The 17,847-nt window shown below is 46.0% G+C and overlaps 1 protein-coding gene across 1 annotated transcript; it reads left to right on the plus strand.

Moving 5' to 3' along the window:
* The first annotated feature begins 154 nt into the window (after window positions 1-154).
* On the plus strand, window positions 155-17,163 carry AQP3 (aquaporin 3 (Gill blood group)). The gene is made up of 6 exons (XM_087763719.1): window positions 155-303; window positions 11,818-11,944; window positions 12,115-12,252; window positions 13,769-13,887; window positions 14,643-14,860; window positions 15,555-17,163. The coding sequence occupies exons 1-6, from the start codon at window positions 196-198 to the stop codon at window positions 15,721-15,723; spliced, it is 879 nt and encodes a 292-aa protein (XP_087619845.1). The 5' UTR covers window positions 155-195; the 3' UTR covers window positions 15,724-17,163.
* Window positions 17,164-17,847: the final 684 nt, after the last annotated feature.

The raw sequence follows: 17,847 nt of genomic DNA on the forward strand, positions 1-17,847 counted from the left end.
CATGCTGAAAAGAAGGAAAAAAAAATAAGTTGGGTTTGAAGAGAGGATGGAGGGGGTGTGGTTACTCAGGAGGTGTGTCAGGCATCGCTGAACTTATTTATAAGCAAAGGGAGGTCTGCTAGGGAAGAAATCTTGTTGAGGTTTTGTCAGCTGTTGCTTTTTCCCTGACACTGCTTGAAGGGTACCTCTACTGTAATGGGGAGGCAAAAGGATGTTATTGCTACTATTGAGGAGCACCTGAGGATCAGAAACAAATTAGTCCGACAAGCACTGGCTGAGTGCCTGGGGACACTGATCCTGGTGGTGAGTCTATGCTGTGGTGTGGGGATGCTCTCTAACCCCTGGGTGTGGGGGAAAATTGTTCTAGTGAAGGGGCTGTGCTGTTGCCAGAGTTTGCACCAGGCATGAGCCCAGCTCCAGTGCAACCTGCCCTATGGGGACTAGAGAAGTCCTTATCCACAAGAAAGAAATTCATGCAAGTTGTCATAGGATGAGCTTTGGGGTTGCTGTCAAAGGGTGGGCTCTGCAGAGCTTGGTGGGTGTTTGGGGGCTTTCGTGTGCCTGCAAAGTGCAGGGAGCAAAAAAGTCTCTGTGCAAGCAGCAAGTGTTTTGCTAGAGATCATGCAGAACTTCCTTTCTGTCTGCCCTGGAATGTTTTCTTGGTACTGAAATACTTCAGATGTTATCACCTGGGGAAGTGAAAGCTTTTTCATCACCTTGCTTTGTTTTCCTTGGAGAAAGAAGTAGCCAGAATTTAAACTGTTGCAGTCATTTGCTTTTGGCTGCAGGTTCCCAAGGGTCTTATTGGTGGGGCTGCATGACACTGTGGCAGCCTGTGCCAGCAACTGATCAGGAGCTTGTGCTCGCCATGTGTGTGACAGTGCCAAGCTGTCAGTCGATGTGCTTTTAAGTGGTGAATGGCAACAAAACTCTTCTGACCGTTTTAGTGCTCCGTTTCCAAAGAGATGAGATATAAGTAATAAAGTGGGGTAGATATCTATATAAGTGACTTAGTTTGAAGATGTTTTGAGTGGCCCTGGCTTGCTTTTAAGTCAAAGGCAGGTGCAAACCGCTAGGACGGCTGTGTGTGAGGAGTGGGGAGCAAATACCGGTGTAGCAAAACTGGGATAGGGATCTGGCTTTGGGCATCTGCATCTGAAAATGCAGGACTACCCAATAGGCCATGAGTCTGGTGCATTGATATTGCAGCAGAAGTGAGTTGGTGTTCACAGAGTGAATACCTGCAGGTGAAAGTTCCTCTGAAGTGGTGTAAAGACAGAGCAATCCTATGGGTTTTAGTGGAGTGACTGTGGGTTTACACCTCTTTGTAACTGATGGCAGGACTGTTTGGGGAGAAATCTAATAGTTGGAGGAAGGTCTGATGAAGCTGCATGTGCTCCTGGGGACAACACAAAAGGACTGACACACTATCTTATGCTTTAATAAATAAGATTCTTTTCTGATGAGGAAGAGGAGGCTACTGGGTCTTGTGTGGGAGGATAGGGGGCTCACCCGAGTCCCCCTAAAATGCTACCACTTTTAAAAGAAAGCAACTTCACACAGTGCAACGGCTTTATTGTCAGAGTGACCCAGCTTTGGTGATTTGCAAACAAGTCCTGATGATTTTTCAGGGAAGGGTTATTTGGGGTTAAGGTGGGTAGAAGCTGATAGGAAAGTGATTAACAGGTAGAAAGTTGCTGTCTATGAATCACTGATGTTGCTGCAGTTAGTCTCAGGATTGAAGCAAGGAGGAATAATGTCTCCTGCTAACTAAGTTATATTGCTGGAGAAACAAGGCAAGCTTTTAGCCATGTGGATCTGAGCTTTCAGAAGGGCTTGTGATCCAAAAAATGCTGTTCCTTCTTCCAACTGTATTGGCTGGTATGGCAGAGATTACTTTTCCCTACAGCCTTGCCTTTCTGGAGCAAAGAGGAGTTGGGATGTGCTCAGAGCCTGAGGAAGGGTTTGGTCCACAATCATAAAAAGACTCCAAAATGAGGGTGGTAATGGGCACCCATCAGCCAGGCTGGATGATGCACTGGCAAAAGTGGGCAACACATGCCTTGTCCTCGGGAGCACCACATCTGCTGTGTTTTAAAGTGTGTGTGTAAGTGTACAAGCAGATCTCTCACCTTCTTCAGGAATTCCTGAGCTGGTGTCTGGGGGCAAGAAAATGCTGGTTTTAACAATACATTTAACACCATCTTATAGGTCTTGTAAAAGTGACTTGGGATCTCCTGCAGTGGATGGAGGGCTGTGGGTACTGTGTCCATGTGGGAGAAGATGGGGTGAGCTGGTGGGAGAAATGGGAAAGTCCCAAACATGGTGAATGCTTCTGGGTTGTCAGCAGGCAAAACCAGGGTATACAGAGAGGGAAATGGGTTCCAGGGCAAGCAGTCTGCAGTATGGCTCTGCTGAGTGTCAATCTCTTTATGCCTTGGCACTGTCCCAGTCTATTCTTCTGTTAATGAAATGACACTTACAGATTCTATTCATTTTACTTAAAAAAAAAAAAAAAAAAAAAAAAAAAAAATTCTCCTTACCACCCAGATTCTTTTGCATCTTTTTATCGTATCACCTGCCTAAAACAGAAAGGGCCTTGAAGATGACTTTCTTGCCTTTTCAGATGGCCTGGGTAGTAGTTTGAATTGGATAGTCCCAGGAGAGAGATTGTCATTCTGTACCTTGCAGAAGTCCCTGCTGCCCACCCTGCCAGCAGGCTGAGCTGGGTGTGCATGCATTTAGCTGCATTTGAGCCTGGTAAATATCTCTTATGGGCTTCAGACAATAAAATACCTGAGGAAAGACCTGGGATCCATGAAATTGTCTTCATGGGAGATGGAACTGACTGAACAATGTTAGGGATGGATTTAAGGTTTGATATTGTTCATACTGAAATTGACTTCCTGAGCCTGAAGGGAAGGCCTTAAAGTTTAAAAGTTTTAAGTTTTAAAGGCCTTAAAGTTTACACCCTACTTTAAATTTCACTGTATAATGTAAAACTTGTCCCACAGTGGATATTGGCACAGCTTCAGCTTCTTTCCTCCTCCCTTTCACTTGCATAACGACTGCAGTGCTCTCAAACTCTTCTAGAGCAAAGCGATTTCAGACCCCTGCAAAGTCTCTTTGCCTGTAAGAATTAACCTAGTGCTTGATTTTATCTTTCTCTTTTTTTTTAAGGAGGTTGTAAAGGTAGCAGAATGCTAAAACAAAATAGTGCCTTTTTTTTTAAGATAAGAAAAATAATCCAACTAAGGCAGCCAAGCCCTGAATAGCGCAAAGGCAAGGTGCTCTTTACTTGCAAGCTGCTTTTGCTGTGTACAGCACCTTGCACAACTTGGTTTTAGTCTTCGGGTAGCGTCAAGATTAGTAATGCTGATTCTACCTTTCCTCTGATAATTAAAATGATTGGGTTTTTTCCCCTTCAAAATGCACTTTCCGAGTGGTACTTCAGGTTTGAACTTTATACCTATGTCAGAAGCACTGCTTGCTGGCAATAGTTAAGCAATGCAAATGCTGAAGGCATTTTCCAAGTTGCTTGCTGTTTGCATTATTACTGTGGCAACTCAGTAAAGCCAGATTTCCAGTGGCAGGCCTCTGTGCCTCCCTTAAAGGCTTGATCTGTTTGCCTTGCTTGGCTGGCTGTGAATACCAAAACTGTCTGTTTGGTTTTTAAATTTGCAGGAGAAGGAACTTGCTGTTTATAATTGATTTCCAAGTTGGACTAACTGTGATTCGCTGCTGTAGAGGCACAAAGAAAGAACAAAACAATTCTTGACTGCTTTTCAACCAGGGGTGTCTTGACTTTGTGGCCAAGTGGGAGCTTTTTTGGAGTATGAATGTGCTGCAGACCATGGAAACCAAAGTAGCAAAGTGGTTGGGATGATCAAGGCGAAAGGAGCCTCATTTAACTGTTGGCAGTGCAGAGCTTAAAGTTGCTGCTCATCCTGCAGCCATCTGGGGTGGCATGGGAATTCCCACAGTCACTGTTTGTTTTGTGCCGATTTGCTTGAACCCAGCTTGTCGCATTTGGAGAATGTGATTTTTTTTTTTTTTTTTTAATTTTTAAAAATTTTTAAAATGTTGGGGGTTTTTTAATGCTTTGCTAGGATTTGAAAGGGGCTGGAAATCTTTGCTGCAAGCATGTTGAGCGCTGCTGATTCTTCCCTGCAAAGGGTCTGTGCTGCTGGGTGTGGAGGCGTGGGAAACGTCAGTGCTGCTGCTCTCCCTCACCTCTTGACGAGAAGAGCTCAAAGCTCTTCATTAACTGTCCAAAACTGCCCCTTCTTGGTGTCCCCATGCAGGAGCATGGACGTTTCTCCTTCCTACAAACAGGACAGTTCAGGCACCAAGACTTGCCCTCAGTGGGAAGGCAGCTTTTCCCCAGCAGTGCCCAACCCTGTGACCAAAACCCCACCAGAAGTACAGGTCTTTCTAAGAACTAAAGCCTCCTGATCTGAGGGATACCAGGGATATCGGAATAAGTGTTTCTGCTTTGATGTGTGTGTGGGAACAAGCTAAAATAGTGAATTTCCTCTCTAATGCCCAACTCCTCTGCTGATGGTTGCTCAGGTTTCTTGCGCTGAGTGCCGCTCACCTCCCCAGCTTTGTGCAGTGTTGTGGTAGCATGTGATGTATATGTGGCACAACTTTGCTCAGACCCTCTTATCTCTCGAGTCCTGCAGCCCTGCCTGGCTCCCAGACAGCACACAGTGCAGAAAGAGCTGTAACATGACAGACCATCTGCTGCTGCCCTTCTCCATAGGACTGCTTCTGTCCAGGCTGGCTCCAGCTGTGCTGGACAAGAAACCTGACTGTGGGATCTAATGTTTCTCCTTGCTTTGCAAATTGTAAATGATGACCAGTCTGGTTGCTTAAGAGATGTTTTGAGGAAAGGTAAAAATGACGGTGTTCCTTGCACTGCCTTTATGGCTGGTGGAGGTAGTCCTGGCTGCACGGGCCATGGAATTGAGGAAGATCTCTGCATGCTGCTTGAGCAGAAAAAGCAATGGGGATGGATCTGTCTTCAGATCTACCCAGCTGAGTCCTGCTCCTTGGGGAGGGCAGCAAGAGGCAATGGGGGAGACTTGCAGTGCCTTTAACCCCTTCTTACATTGAGCTGAAGAGAGGGAGTTGGGAGGTTGTTTTGAGCTGGCTGTAAAGTGATAGTCCTCTGACCCCTCCCAGCCTCCCCCCCGAAGGGACTGTAGGATAGTCCTAAGTTCCACTCTGATATGAAGAGACTTGTCCCTTTGTGTGTCTAATGCTTTAAAATCTTCCATCAATATCTCAGGGTGTCTTCCTCCAGAGTAGACCCTTGGTTTGACTGCCTTTCTGGCATCTTCCCCACTAACCAGAGCTCAGGGAGGGCTGACCAGCCTTTCCCATCCACCGAGGTGATTAGGGTAGATTTACAGCAGGCTCCTTGCCTAATCCCTGGTTTATTTGCTGGCTGAAAAGGAGATTTGTAACTCGGGTAATAACACTCCTCCTGGGCTATGCCAGCAAAACTTTCCCATCTTGATTTAGAGATCAGTCTGTTTGAAGTCCAAAACCAAATGCATCCAGGCCTTTTGTGTTGCACCTGAAGATGTGACAAAGCACCAGCAAAGAAAAGAGGAGGCAAGCAAGGGAGGAAACCTGGCTGTTGTGCAAGGGAGTGCTGAGCACTACCTTTCTCCCATGTTCACATATGGAGCTGCTTTTCACAAGATCTGCATATAAACTCAGGTGGCCTCACTTCTTCATTAACTTTTTCAACTTTTTTTGTCCTCCAAGGTCCTTTCCTACCAGCCCTGACAAGCTCCAGAGCTTTCTTGTCCCCAGACATTGAGACAAGGTGTTTTTCCCTTGGGGGACAAAGCCAAATGGCCAGTCTCAAGACATGCCCTGGACATAGAGAGTTTAAGGTTTCCCTAGGTGTGAAGTTTCACCCAGCAACCTGCTACCTTTTCCTGGTTTTGCTGCTGCTTCTGTCTGTCCTCTCCCTTGTACAGGCTTTGGAGTTTGTCAACCCCTCTACCCTTGAACCAGTTCAACTCACAGATCCTGCAGGACATGGATTTTGTTATTTTTCACAGTGCAAGGAACTGGATCAGTTGGATCAGATGAGGAGTGAGATGCCTCCCTGTTGGCAGGGAAAGCCATTAGATCTGCTAGAGCCAGTAAGATGAAATTAGGGAGCATGCTTCCATTAACCTGGTTAATGGGTGCATTGACCTCAGTTCCTAGGAGAGTAGCTTTACTACATCAGAGTAATGCTTTGTTGCAATCATTTTATTAGCACTTTAAAACTGCTTTTGAACTTGGCTCGTGGATCATGGGGGTATAACAGTTGACTGTTACACATGCTGCCATGTGAGGCGCTAACCTGGCTTTCTGTTGGCTGGGATGTTCTTCCAGTAAAGTCTGGGGTTTTTTTTTGTTTGTTTGTTTTTTAACAAAAAAGAAAAAAAAGTGTTGGAGGCAGGTTATTAAAATAAAGAGTGAGGGCTCATCTCTGCCTTGGGTGTGCACCACTGTCTCCGACCATAGTGCTGTAATATTGACTAAGAACTTTTACATCCATTACATGGACTTAAAAGCCACTGGGATAAATGCTGAATTGCTTTTATTTGACCTTCCTTGCCTTTTGACTCAAGCTAGCTGCTCCTAAATGTTTCTCTGTGAGCACTGGAAAAGGAAGACATAAGAAACAGATGCTGAGGGTCTCCTGTCTCATATGGTCTGGGAAAAGGAACTGGAAGGAAAATTAGCAAACAGCAGAAGTGGAAATGGTGTGGTTAAAAATTGTAATAGCCACTACCACAACAAAGCTCTAATGTCAAGCCATTTGCCACAAAAGCACAGCTGAGCATGATTTGAACCAGTTCCTGAAAGTCAAATGCCATGGGTGGATGTCACGCATGAAAATATATGTTCATGCTTAGTGGACTCCACTGGTGCAGGATGGAATTGCACACATGCATATCAAAGTTCAAACCTGTCCCTAAATATCACCTTACTCTTTATCTGCTGAGGGTCAAGTTTTCTACTGTTACGCTGAATTAAGCCAAATAGTGCTCAGGGCTCATCTGATAAATAATTGTAATGCTCCTGTGGAGTGGCTCCAGGGTGTTTTTGCATGGCCCACAGACTCTCATAGAGGAAAAGCTGGAGAGCTATTATGAGGTGTAGGATGGGAGAAGAGGAGGATGGGAACAGCCTCTTGAGAAATGGCAGATCTGGCCTTCCTCCAGGTTAAGCGAAGACCTTTGTGGGTGAACAGATGGGTGGAGGGGGGAAACTTTACTCTGTGGTTTCTGCAACCAAAAGGTATGTGACTAACGAGCCAACCACCATCCACTTGCAGAACTGCCAGTTCTTTCAGAGTCAATAACACAAATACCTTCATCAATCGGAATAACCTGCATCCAACCCTGCCAAACTCAGATGCCCATTGCAGCTTTCTGTGGGCTCACCCCGTCCCTGGTCAGACTGATGCGCTGTGTGGCATTAGAGAAGTGAACACCATGGCCAAGTACTCTCTCCAAACTTCTGTCTAAAGCATGGTGGGGCTCTTCTGGGGTAAGGGAAGGAACAGATGTCACCCTGGTCATTAGCCAGTGTTTATTTGCTCAGTTGGAGCTACGCTTCCTTCAGTGGTTTGGGCATAGCTGGGAATGAAGGCTCTATTTGCTGCACAGTAAACAAGACTCATCTTTTCTGCCTTTGCCTGGGTGTCTTCTCTGCCATGGTTTCCCATCTGGGCAGCTCAGGGTTATGACATTGAAGGGGCTGCTCTGCACCCAGTAGAGAGCAGTGCTGGGTGTCCTCTCTCATTAACTAATGAGTTCTAGAGGTTCCTTTGTTCTTTCTACACAAAGTCCTGTGTTGGGGACCTGGCCTCTTGTCAAGAGGCACCTGTGTACAGTGTCCCCACCTCGTGAGTCAGCCTGCAGCCTACCTGGCTGCTCCTTTCCCAGCAGGCTGAGTGCAGTGTTTGCTTTCTTAGTAATTCATCAGTTGTCAAGGGGATGAAGAGGGGATGAGTTAGGTGTGTTTTGGTTTTGCCCCGATCTAGCTTGTGTGTTGCTCAATGGGCATGTCCAGTATTGGCAGGAGAGATGAAGAGAGCCACCCCTGGTGCCTATTTGGTGGCTTATCCCCTAGGAGTAGATACTGCTTCTGTGGCAATTGAGTATTTCTGGGATGATGGAGTTCACAGAAGCAGAAAGTCTTGATGAGTATGTAGATATGGGCATGTGGTTAGTATAAATAAGGCAAGCCTTGATACCTAGATTTGAGGATCTCGGGAGCAAGCTGTAATCCCTGTCCTAGTTTAAGGATGCTCTCAGTACCTGCTGATATGATAATCCCTGGTATACACCAAGAATCAATTCAGGTGGAGTCAGTGGAAGATAAAAGTATATAGATGATTAGGATTATGGCTCCTTAAATTACACAGTGGGTAGTGGAGAGACTTGGCCAGGCAGAAAGCCTCCAGCTGGATGAGTGATGAACTGAATTGCCAGGGGAAACTGGTCTGCGTTGTTAAGGGTGAGTATAGGAAGGATGGCTTTTGGATGTGGTTGGGAAGAGAAGGATAACCCATTTGGAGCAAACGTCTTTGAGCAAGGGCACATGGCTCCCTTAGCTACTAGGAAACACCCCTTATCACCCAGCAGAAACCACTTTTGTCCCCCAAAGTGCTTGGTGCACCCCTCTTAGAAGGCCAAGCCTCTGGATGTGCTGGTGGCAGGTTGTCTGTGGAATATGGAGTTTTCTTGATGGTGCCTGTGCCATGTTGGTGCTGCAGAGACAGGACAGCTGTGTTGCCCTGATACTTTCTTACATGGTTTTGCCATAGGAAGGATATGCCTGGTTTGGGATGGCACAGGCTCTGTTCAGAGTGTCTGCAGTAGAGGGCATACCTTGGGGCTGGCACAACTTCAGGTACCTCAGCTCAAGGAGGAAGCCCCAGTCCCTTGCTGTCAGTCAGTGCCACCTGAAGGAGGACTCCATGAATGTCAGGCTGTATATAACCATATGTATATGAAGTGGCAATTGGTGGCCGCCTTGGCCACAGTGACCACAAAGCAGTCAAGTTTAAAATCTGTGGTAACAGGAGGAAAACTGCCAGCAGGACCTCAACTCTGGATATGAGGAGAGCTGACTTCAGGCTGCTCAGGGAACTACTTAGTAAGGTCCCCTGGGAAAAAGCTTTTGAAGGTGCTGGGGTCCATTGGTGCTGGTCACTTTTTAAGTACCACCTCCGAAGAGCCCAGGAGCAGGCAATTCCAAAATGTCGGAAGTCGAGCAGGTGAGGTAGAAGGCTGGCTTAGCTGAGTAGGGATCTTCTTCTAGAACTAAGATGGAAAAAAGAAAATGTATAGCCAGTGGAAGCAAGGTCAGGCCACATGGGAGGACTACGGAGGTGCTGTTTGCCACTGTAGGGAGGAAATACACATGGCCAAAGCTCAACTAGAGCTGAAGCTGGCCACTACTGTGAGGGACAAATAAAAGGGCTTTTTTAAATATGTAAATAGCAAAAGGCAGGTGAGAAATAACATTGGCCCATTACTTGACGAGCATGGTCACCTCACAAACAGGGACATAAACGTCTCTGCTTTGTCTAATGATTTCTTCGCCTCGGTCTTCAACACCGATGATCAGGGCTCTGGGACCCCCAGAGCCCTGGGCTAGAGAACCATGACTGCGAGAACGACAAACTACCAACCAACCCTGAACTTGTGCAGGATTTGCTGCTCCAGTTGGATCCCTATAAGTCAATGGGGCCCGATGGGATTCATCTGAGGGTGCTTAAAGAGCTGGCTGATGTCATAGTGAGACCTCTCTCAATGATTTTTCAATGCTCTTGGGAATCTGGGGAGGTCCCAGTTGACTGGAAGCTGGCAAACGTTGTCCCAATCTTCAAGAAGGGCAACAGGGATGACCCTGGTAACTACAGGCCTGTCAGTCTCACCTCCGTGCCTGGCAAAATCATGGAGAAGATTATTCTGGGAGTTATTGAAAAACACCTGAAAGACAACGCAGTCATTGGTCCCAGCCAGCACAGGTTCACGAGGGGAAAGTCCTGCTTAACAAACCTGATTTCCTTCTATGGCAAGGTTACCCACCTAGTTGACCAAGGGAAGCCAGTCGATGTAATCTTTTTGGACTTCAGTAAAGCCTTCGATACTGTCTCTCACAGTATCCTCCTGGACAAAATGTCCAGCATACAGCTGGATAAACACATATTGCAATGGGTGAGCAATTGGCTGATGGGTTGGGCTCAAAGGGTTATAGTGAATGGGGTTACATCGGGTTGACGACCAGTCACTAGCAGGGTTCCGCAGGGGTCCATCTTGGGGCCAGTGCTCTTTAATGTCTTCATAAATGACTTGGATGCAGGACTCGAAGGTTTGTTATCAAAGTTTGCCAATGACACAAAATTGGGAGGAGCTGTTGACACTCTCGAGGGCAGAGAGGCCCTGCAGAGAGATCTGGACAAATCAGAGAGCTGGGCAATCACCAACCGTATGAAGTTTAACAAGGGCAAGTGCTGGGTTTTGCACCTGGGACATGGCAACCCTGGATGTACATACAGACTGGGGAACGAGAGGCTGGAGAGCAGCCCCGCGGAGAGGGATCTGGGGGTTCTGGTTGACAGCAAGTTGAACATGAGCCAACACTGTGCCCTGGCAGCCAAGAGGGCCAACCGTGTCCTGGGGTGCATCAAGCACTGTATTGCTAGCCGGTCGAGGGAGGTGATTGTCCCGCTCTACTCTGCACTGGTGTGGCCTTACCTTGAGTACTGTGTGCAGTTTTGGGCGCCACAATACAAAAAGGATACGAAGCTACTAGAGAGTGTCCAGAGGAGAGCCACGAAGATGGTGAAGGGTTTAGAGGGGAAGCCGTACAAGGAGCGGCTGAAGTCACTTGGTCTGTTCAGCCTGGAGAAGAGGAGGCAGAGAGGAGACCTCATTGCAGTCTACAGCTTCCTCACAAGGGAAGGAGGAGGGGCAGGCACTGATCTCTTCTCCCTGATGACCAATGATAGAACCCGAGGGAACAGCAGGAAGATATGCCAGGGGAGGTTTAGGTTGGATATTAGGAAAAGGTTCTTCACCCAGAGGGTGGTGGAGCACTGGAACAGGCTCCCCTGGGAGGTAGTCATGGTGCCAAGCCTGACAACGTTTAAGAGGCATTTGGACAACACCCTCAGACATATGGTGTGAATTTTGGGGTTGTCCTGTGCAGGGACAGGAGTTGGACTCTATGATCCTTGTGGGTCTCTTCCAACTCAGGACGTTCTATGATTCTATGACCACCTTCAGTCATGTCTGTATTTCTAGGCATTAGCAAAATTGTCCCCGTCAGTCTATGTGCTACTGTGTCAAATAATTAGCCTTTTTAACAATAAGGTACTCGGATCCCTCATCTGAACTGTTGCATTGTAAATACCTTGGTCCAGGGTGCTGTCTGGCTGATTCTTCTCACCTACCACCTGAAAATTAGATGGTTGGACAAAGAAGGCTTTCAGTCTACTGGAGATGTGAACTGTGGTTTGATCTTGCTTTTGATTTTGGTCCTGATTTTGTTTCCCCCTGCCAGGAGATAGGCTTGTTCTGTGTCCTTTCTCCTTCCCTGCTGTCCCTGGAGATAACATCCGGATACTTTGACTGAAGTATCTAGATGTTGAAGCTTTGAAGGCTGAGTCATGAGTGGGTTGTGATGGTGCATGCAAGTGTAAGTGGAGCATTTGCAGGCACTGGTCAGCAACTGGTCCTGATGTGAAACAGAGAGGGTAATTTCAATCTCTTCTTCTCCTCCTAGCTGTTTGGCTGTGGCTCCCTTGCACAGATTGTGCTCAGCAGAGGGACTCATGGAGGTTTCTTGACTGTTAACCTGGCCTTTGGCTTTGCTGTGACACTTGGCATTTTGATCGCAGGACAGGTATCAGGTACGTTGTGGCTCCATGTGGGCTGGATTTCACTTGTGACAATTGTTGTGTAGGCCTAGGTGGCTGTGCTTTTCCTATGTGGTACTGGTATGGAAACCAGTGTCCCTTGGCTCATTTCTGGGACACAAGTTCTGCCTGTAAAAGTGCAATAACCACCAACCTCTCTGCAGGTGGACATCTGAACCCAGCTGTCACTTTTGCCATGTGCTTCTTGGCCCGGGAGCCCTGGATCAAGCTACCAATTTATGCCCTGGCCCAAACCCTGGGGGCTTTCCTGGGAGCTAGCATAGTCTTTGGGCTGTACTATGGTGAGTGCAGAAACTTTCTGTGTTTGTTGGGGTGAGATGGATGCTCTTCGTGACTCAGTGCAGGGAGGCTGGTTCCCAAATCAGAGAGAAGCATTTTCTTGCAGAGCAGAGATGTGAGAAACCTCCTTACTGTGTTTCTGGGAGGGCTTTCCTGTTCTCATGATGATGACGGGTTCAAATCAATCTGAAGGCCCAGCCAGCATTGTTAATGTGCGAGTCTTTGTCCTTGAGTAATGATCATTGTAATATGGACCACTGGACGGCCCCTCTTGTAGGTACTGTCTGGATTAAAACAGATCTTTCAGAAATGCTGATGAAACACTAGCAGTTATGGAGATTTTATATCTGTGCATTGTTCCAGAGCCGTTTTACCCTTGTTTAAAAAAAAAAAAAAAAAAAGATTTCACCATGGATGTCTGCTGCGTTGTCTCGTGTTAGCTTCCAGACAATGGGACTTCTAGCAGTTTTTGCTGCCCTTATCAGAGTGATTCTATACCTTGGAAAGCATCCTAGAAATCCAGTTCCTCATGCATCTAATCCTCCTGAGTGATGTTCTTCAGCACATGGCAATATTCAGTGGGCAAGACCTTACCCTTTGTGTTGGAAACTGCTCTTTCTCAAATATCAAGGGTGACATTTTGACTCAGTTTGCCTCCTGATTTCTGTTTCTGGCAATAGGAGCAGTGTTCCCTGTAGCTGAGCAGAACATCTGGGTCACTGTAGCTTCCACCTGAAAGGAGGCAACTGCCACCCTAGCACTAGTACCACCTGCTTTTCACTTTAGAAAGAAGCAGGGGGACCTACCTTCATCTCTGTAAACATCAGGACTCCAGTTCAACACCAGTTACCTTTCTAGTTGGTGGGCTGAAGTCTCCTCTTCAGAAGAGTTAATCCCATCTTACCTGCCTAAACCATGGAAGAGCTACCTTCAGAAAATGTCTGTTTTTCTCTCCACTAACCGTGGAGGGAATCTAGACGGCCCACCTAGGTTAGTTATCCAGCTTCTACATAGTGGTAGGCAAGGTGGCTGACTGCTCTACAAGACAACCCTGAGAGGTGAAACTAATTGTGTATTGGCTTAGAGGAAAGTGCAAGATCAGCCCAAATCCCGTTTGCTGCAGATCAGATCCATAGCAATGTCTCATGTCTTGACACCACAGGCATTTGCATACCTTTTGGGAGAGATTTGGAGTCAGCTTAGTGTTTACTTTTTGGCTCTAACTCTTTCCTGGTGCCTGGCAAACAAGAAATATTAGCAACAGGGACTCAGGCCATCTGCATCTGAGCCTGACTCATAAAATGCTGTGGTGGATCACACCCTAAGGTTTCCAAATGAATGCTCTACAGCAGATGGTTTTGCAATACATAGCAATAGGGCACTCAGGGAAGTCTGTTTTGATATTCATGGCTTTGTGGAGTCTACATTTTGGTCATCTTCCAAGCAAGGTCCTCTCTGATGTGTGTTGGAAAATGACTGACCTTTCTACCTTTTCTTTTTTCTTCCCTGCCCCCCTAGATGCCCTCTGGTCTTTTGGCAGCAACCAGCTGTATGTAACAGGACAGAATGGCACTGCTGGTATCTTTGCCACCTACCCGTCTCAGCATCTGAACATTGTGAATGGATTCTTTGACCAGGTAAGAGGGTGCTGGGAGGATGAAGGTACATTTGAAGAGGAATCTTTTGGTGTGGTTCTGGGCCTCTCCTTTAGTTAAGAATGAATTGAAATTTAAAGAGAAGATATCCAGAAAGGTTTTTAGAGCTGACACAGGTATCTCACTAGCCCATAGGAAGAGCAGAGCCAGGAAGCACCCTTACAGCAAGAAGGCTTGGGCTAAGGCAATTAACCAGTCACACAAGACTGGCCAGGACACCAGTGAAAAGGATACCACTTGGTCTCAGCACCTGAAGAACGATAGCGTGAGGAAGGATGACTCTTCCTCACTCCCACTGTACTACTGTGGTTGTTGCACAACCCAGAGGCCAACTGGGTGTGGGGTGGTGGGTGGTGTTGGAAGTGACTGTCTCCTTCTTAAAGTTGCCATCAACCACAAAGGGACAGCAGCCACCCAGCTGTGGCAGGTTGGAAGCATGTTCAGTAAGATGTCTTCAGCTTTTCTGACTGCTCAAACAGTTATTCATAGCTCTTCTGTGGGCAGGGAAAAAGGTGTGGGCTTGATCGAGCCTGTGGGCTGCCAGGAGGAGCATGTTCCACTCTCCCATTCCTGTGGGTGCTCAGTCTACTGTGGTCTGATAATGCCATGGGATGACTTAGTGCAGTTCTTTCAGTTTAGAGAATGAATCCTAAATGCATGGGACTTCAGAGAAGTTAAATAATTTGGTTAAAAGATGAATCTGGATTAAATTCTTCTTCTTCCCATTCCCTCCCCAGTTCATTGGCACAGCCTCCCTGATTGTTTGTGTCTTGGCAATTGTCGATCCCTACAACAACCCTGTCCCCACGGGGCTGGAGGCTTTCACAGTTGGCTTTGTTGTCCTCGTTATTGGAACCTCCATGGGCTTCAACTCTGGCTATGCTGTCAACCCTGCCAGGGACTTTGGGCCTCGTCTCTTCACGGCCATTGCTGGCTGGGGCACTGAAGTGTTCTGGTAAGTGCTTGCCAAAGAAAACCTTGCGCATGAAGGGGAAAAAAAATCACAAGTCCAAGTAGGTGGTAGGTCTGGCATCATAAAGAGTCTTAGCATCCAGGAGGTATCTTTAGATTTTATAAACATTTTTTTGAAGACACTCTTTGCTCTGCTCAGATTTCTTAAGAAATTGTAGAAGCTTGGCAGTGAGAGCAAATGACCTAACTTGGTTATCAGTGAGGAAATTTAAGAGCATCCATGAGAAGTTCAGGTGCACCTTGAATGTGAGTCTATCATCTTTTTTAGTGGTAGAAAATATAGGGCATTTGTTATACTTGGATTTTGTTGTTACTGGAGAAAATTGAGAGTCACGAGCAGTACAGACTATGTGCTGTCAAGGGATGCTTTCCTGCAAGCAGTGGGAGGGAAGTGAAGGTGCCTAGTTCAGGCACTGCAACTGCTTCTCTTTTTCTTGGTGGAGAGACAGGCTTAGAAGTCCTGGCAGTAGCTGTTCTGAATTGTTTGTCACCTGAACTTGCAGTGGTGGGCAATATCTGCCTTGGAAATTGCTGTGGACATGCAGGTACTGTTGTCTTTTGCAAGTCAATGGTGATGTTTGGAGATGACCAGGATTGCATTGTTCCAGATCCAAACATGAATACCCTAATGCATAGGCAGCCATTCTTACCTTGTGCATTTTCTTTTTGTTTTCCAGGACTGGTAAACAGTGGTGGTGGGTTCCAGTTGTTGCTCCTTTCCTTGGGGCCATTGCAGGAGTGATGGTCTATCAGCTGATGATTGGTTGTCACGATGAGCCTTCTCCACCTGCCTCTGAGCAGGAAACAGTCAAGCTGGCTAACGTGAAGCACAAGGAAAGGGTCTAAGGAAGCTGCCACCCAGATCTGGCAGACATTCATTATTCAGGACTGCAGATGGCAAAGAGGAAGAAGGAGTTAAGAGCTTCAAGAAAAACAGGAAGAGTTTTTTTCCTGTCTTGAGATATTCTAGCTTTTTTTTTTGTGTATATCCCTGATGCATTTGCTTTAGGCATTTTCCTGTGAGCCTTTCCCCAAATCCAGTATCATGTAGCCTTTCCCTAGTAAAAGGGGATTGAAGACTGTAGGAGTCAGGAGAGAAGCATGCATTGCTGTCCAACACAGGCCAGTTGTTCAGGAATCTGGAGCTCTTTTGGGCTGTGTTGCTGGCCTTGCCTGTGAGCTTGGCACACTGCTTCCCTCCAAAACTATGTCCCAATCTGTAGAGTAGGGATTGTGCAAAACTTAAATTGTTTTGCTAGCATGGAATGGAAATTCCTACATCCTGGAAAAAATTTGCCTGTGATTCTACTATGGATCAAATTCATGCTTGGTGTTGCTCTAAAGTCAATAACTTGGCACCAGGAATGAACTTGTCTAAAGGATTTTTATTGACCAAACTTCTTATATCTCCCATGAATTCCTAGAACATTGTATCAATCAGCTGATCCATAATGTCAGAGCAGAGAGTGAGAATGCACTGGATTTTAATTTAATATTAAGACAAAATGTTTACAAACCACTGCACCCTGGTATTCTAATCACAATTTTGAACATTGCCAACTCTTAGAAGATAACACATAGGAAATCCTTGTTCTAGCCAGGGGCTAACCTGGAAAGAAAGCTTGGCTCCCTGTAGCAGCCTTTCTAATTAATCAGCTTTGTATATAAACTGCAAGCAGCTGATAGCCAAGTTCCACTGGAAACAGTGTTGTGTGTGTGTGTGTTCATGTAAATTTCACAATAGTGTGTGTGTTGTGTGGTTGTTTTTTTTTTAAATAGATTTATATATAAATATACTCCTTAAAGCTGTTACTAAATACCAGGGTTGGGATGAGTTAAAGATGTGTGGGAACTGCCTGTTCTCTTGACAGCTTTGAGATACTGTTGGATTTTCCTGGGGTGGCCTTAGATTATGGCATTGTGTTGTTGGAGCATCTCCTTTTCTACCTTGCAGAATTACTGGGGAAGAATTACCAGAATTACCTGGTACTCACAGCTGAGGGACTGAGGTCAGGTTTGTCCTGTACTAGCAGTGCTGGCATCTCAGGGGATCTCTGGTTCTCCCAATGCCATATTATTACAGAGTATTTGAAACAAGCAGTATCGGTTGTGAAAGGATTTGTAGGTCCTATGCCACTGCATTAGAGAAACTCTTTCAAAACCTGTTTCTTCAATGTGTGAATTCCTTGAAATATGTAACTTTGTATACATTGCCAGTCACTACAATGATGTATTCTTTGTTTTTGCATTTTAAAAAAATAAAATGTTGATACCCACACTGTAAAATGCTCGTGTTGGTTGTGTTTCTAAGCAGCTGTCAGTAAACTTTGCCATGGAAAGGAAGTCATCTATAGCAATAGCTTCCTCAAGCTCTCTTCCTCTTCAGCCTGTAAGAACAGAATGGAGCTAACCCTTTCAGGCAATACATCTACATGCTCCATTTGTGTTTTATTCCTTTCCCTTTTGGGCTGGGCTTTTGGGGCAGATGGGAGGAGATGGGGTGCCTGTACTCAGTACAAAGGCCAAGGTCTAGGCTATTGGGTGAGGATGTCCTGTTGTCAGGCATATCATTCTTCAGGCAAAAAGAACAAGAGGTCAGCATTTGTCCCTTGCCCTTTGTACCATTTAACTTTTCTTACTATTCTTTCAATTAATGCAGTTCTGAGTATGCAATCCTACTCTGCATTCAGCATACTGTCCAGCATCACCCAACATGTTTCACTTGTCACTTCTTTTTATTGCCTATGTCATGCAAGGAGAAGTATTACAGACCTGAACCCAGTGCTCAAAGAATTAACACAAACAGCTTTCTTCCAGCCTGTGTCCTCTGTAAATACAATTATTGTTGCTCTTTGGCTGATCTGTGTCCTGCTGTATTTTTCCTGTATTAATTGTACTGTCTTAAAATAACTTGTAACTTCCCATACAGTGCTATACTGAACAATTCTGTGAAGTCTGGATGAATGTAGT

Source organism: Nipponia nippon, unplaced genomic scaffold, assembly GCF_047370975.1.
Source record: "Nipponia nippon isolate SJK-2023a ecotype South Korea unplaced genomic scaffold, ASM4737097v1 scaffold_29, whole genome shotgun sequence".
Taxonomy (NCBI): domain Eukaryota; kingdom Metazoa; phylum Chordata; class Aves; order Pelecaniformes; family Threskiornithidae; genus Nipponia; species Nipponia nippon.

Bases quoted from the DNA above. Each gene is read 5' to 3' on its own strand.
- AQP3 (XM_087763719.1), top strand. From the start codon at position 196: ATGGGGAGGCAAAAGGATGTTATTGCTACTATTGAGGAGCACCTGAGG. The intron at 304-11,817 runs GTGAGTCTATGC...TTCTCCTCCTAG, and splicing joins TGGGGACACTGATCCTGGTG to CTGTTTGGCTGTGGCTCCCT. The intron at 12,253-13,768 runs GTGAGTGCAGAA...CTGCCCCCCTAG, and splicing joins AGTCTTTGGGCTGTACTATG to ATGCCCTCTGGTCTTTTGGC.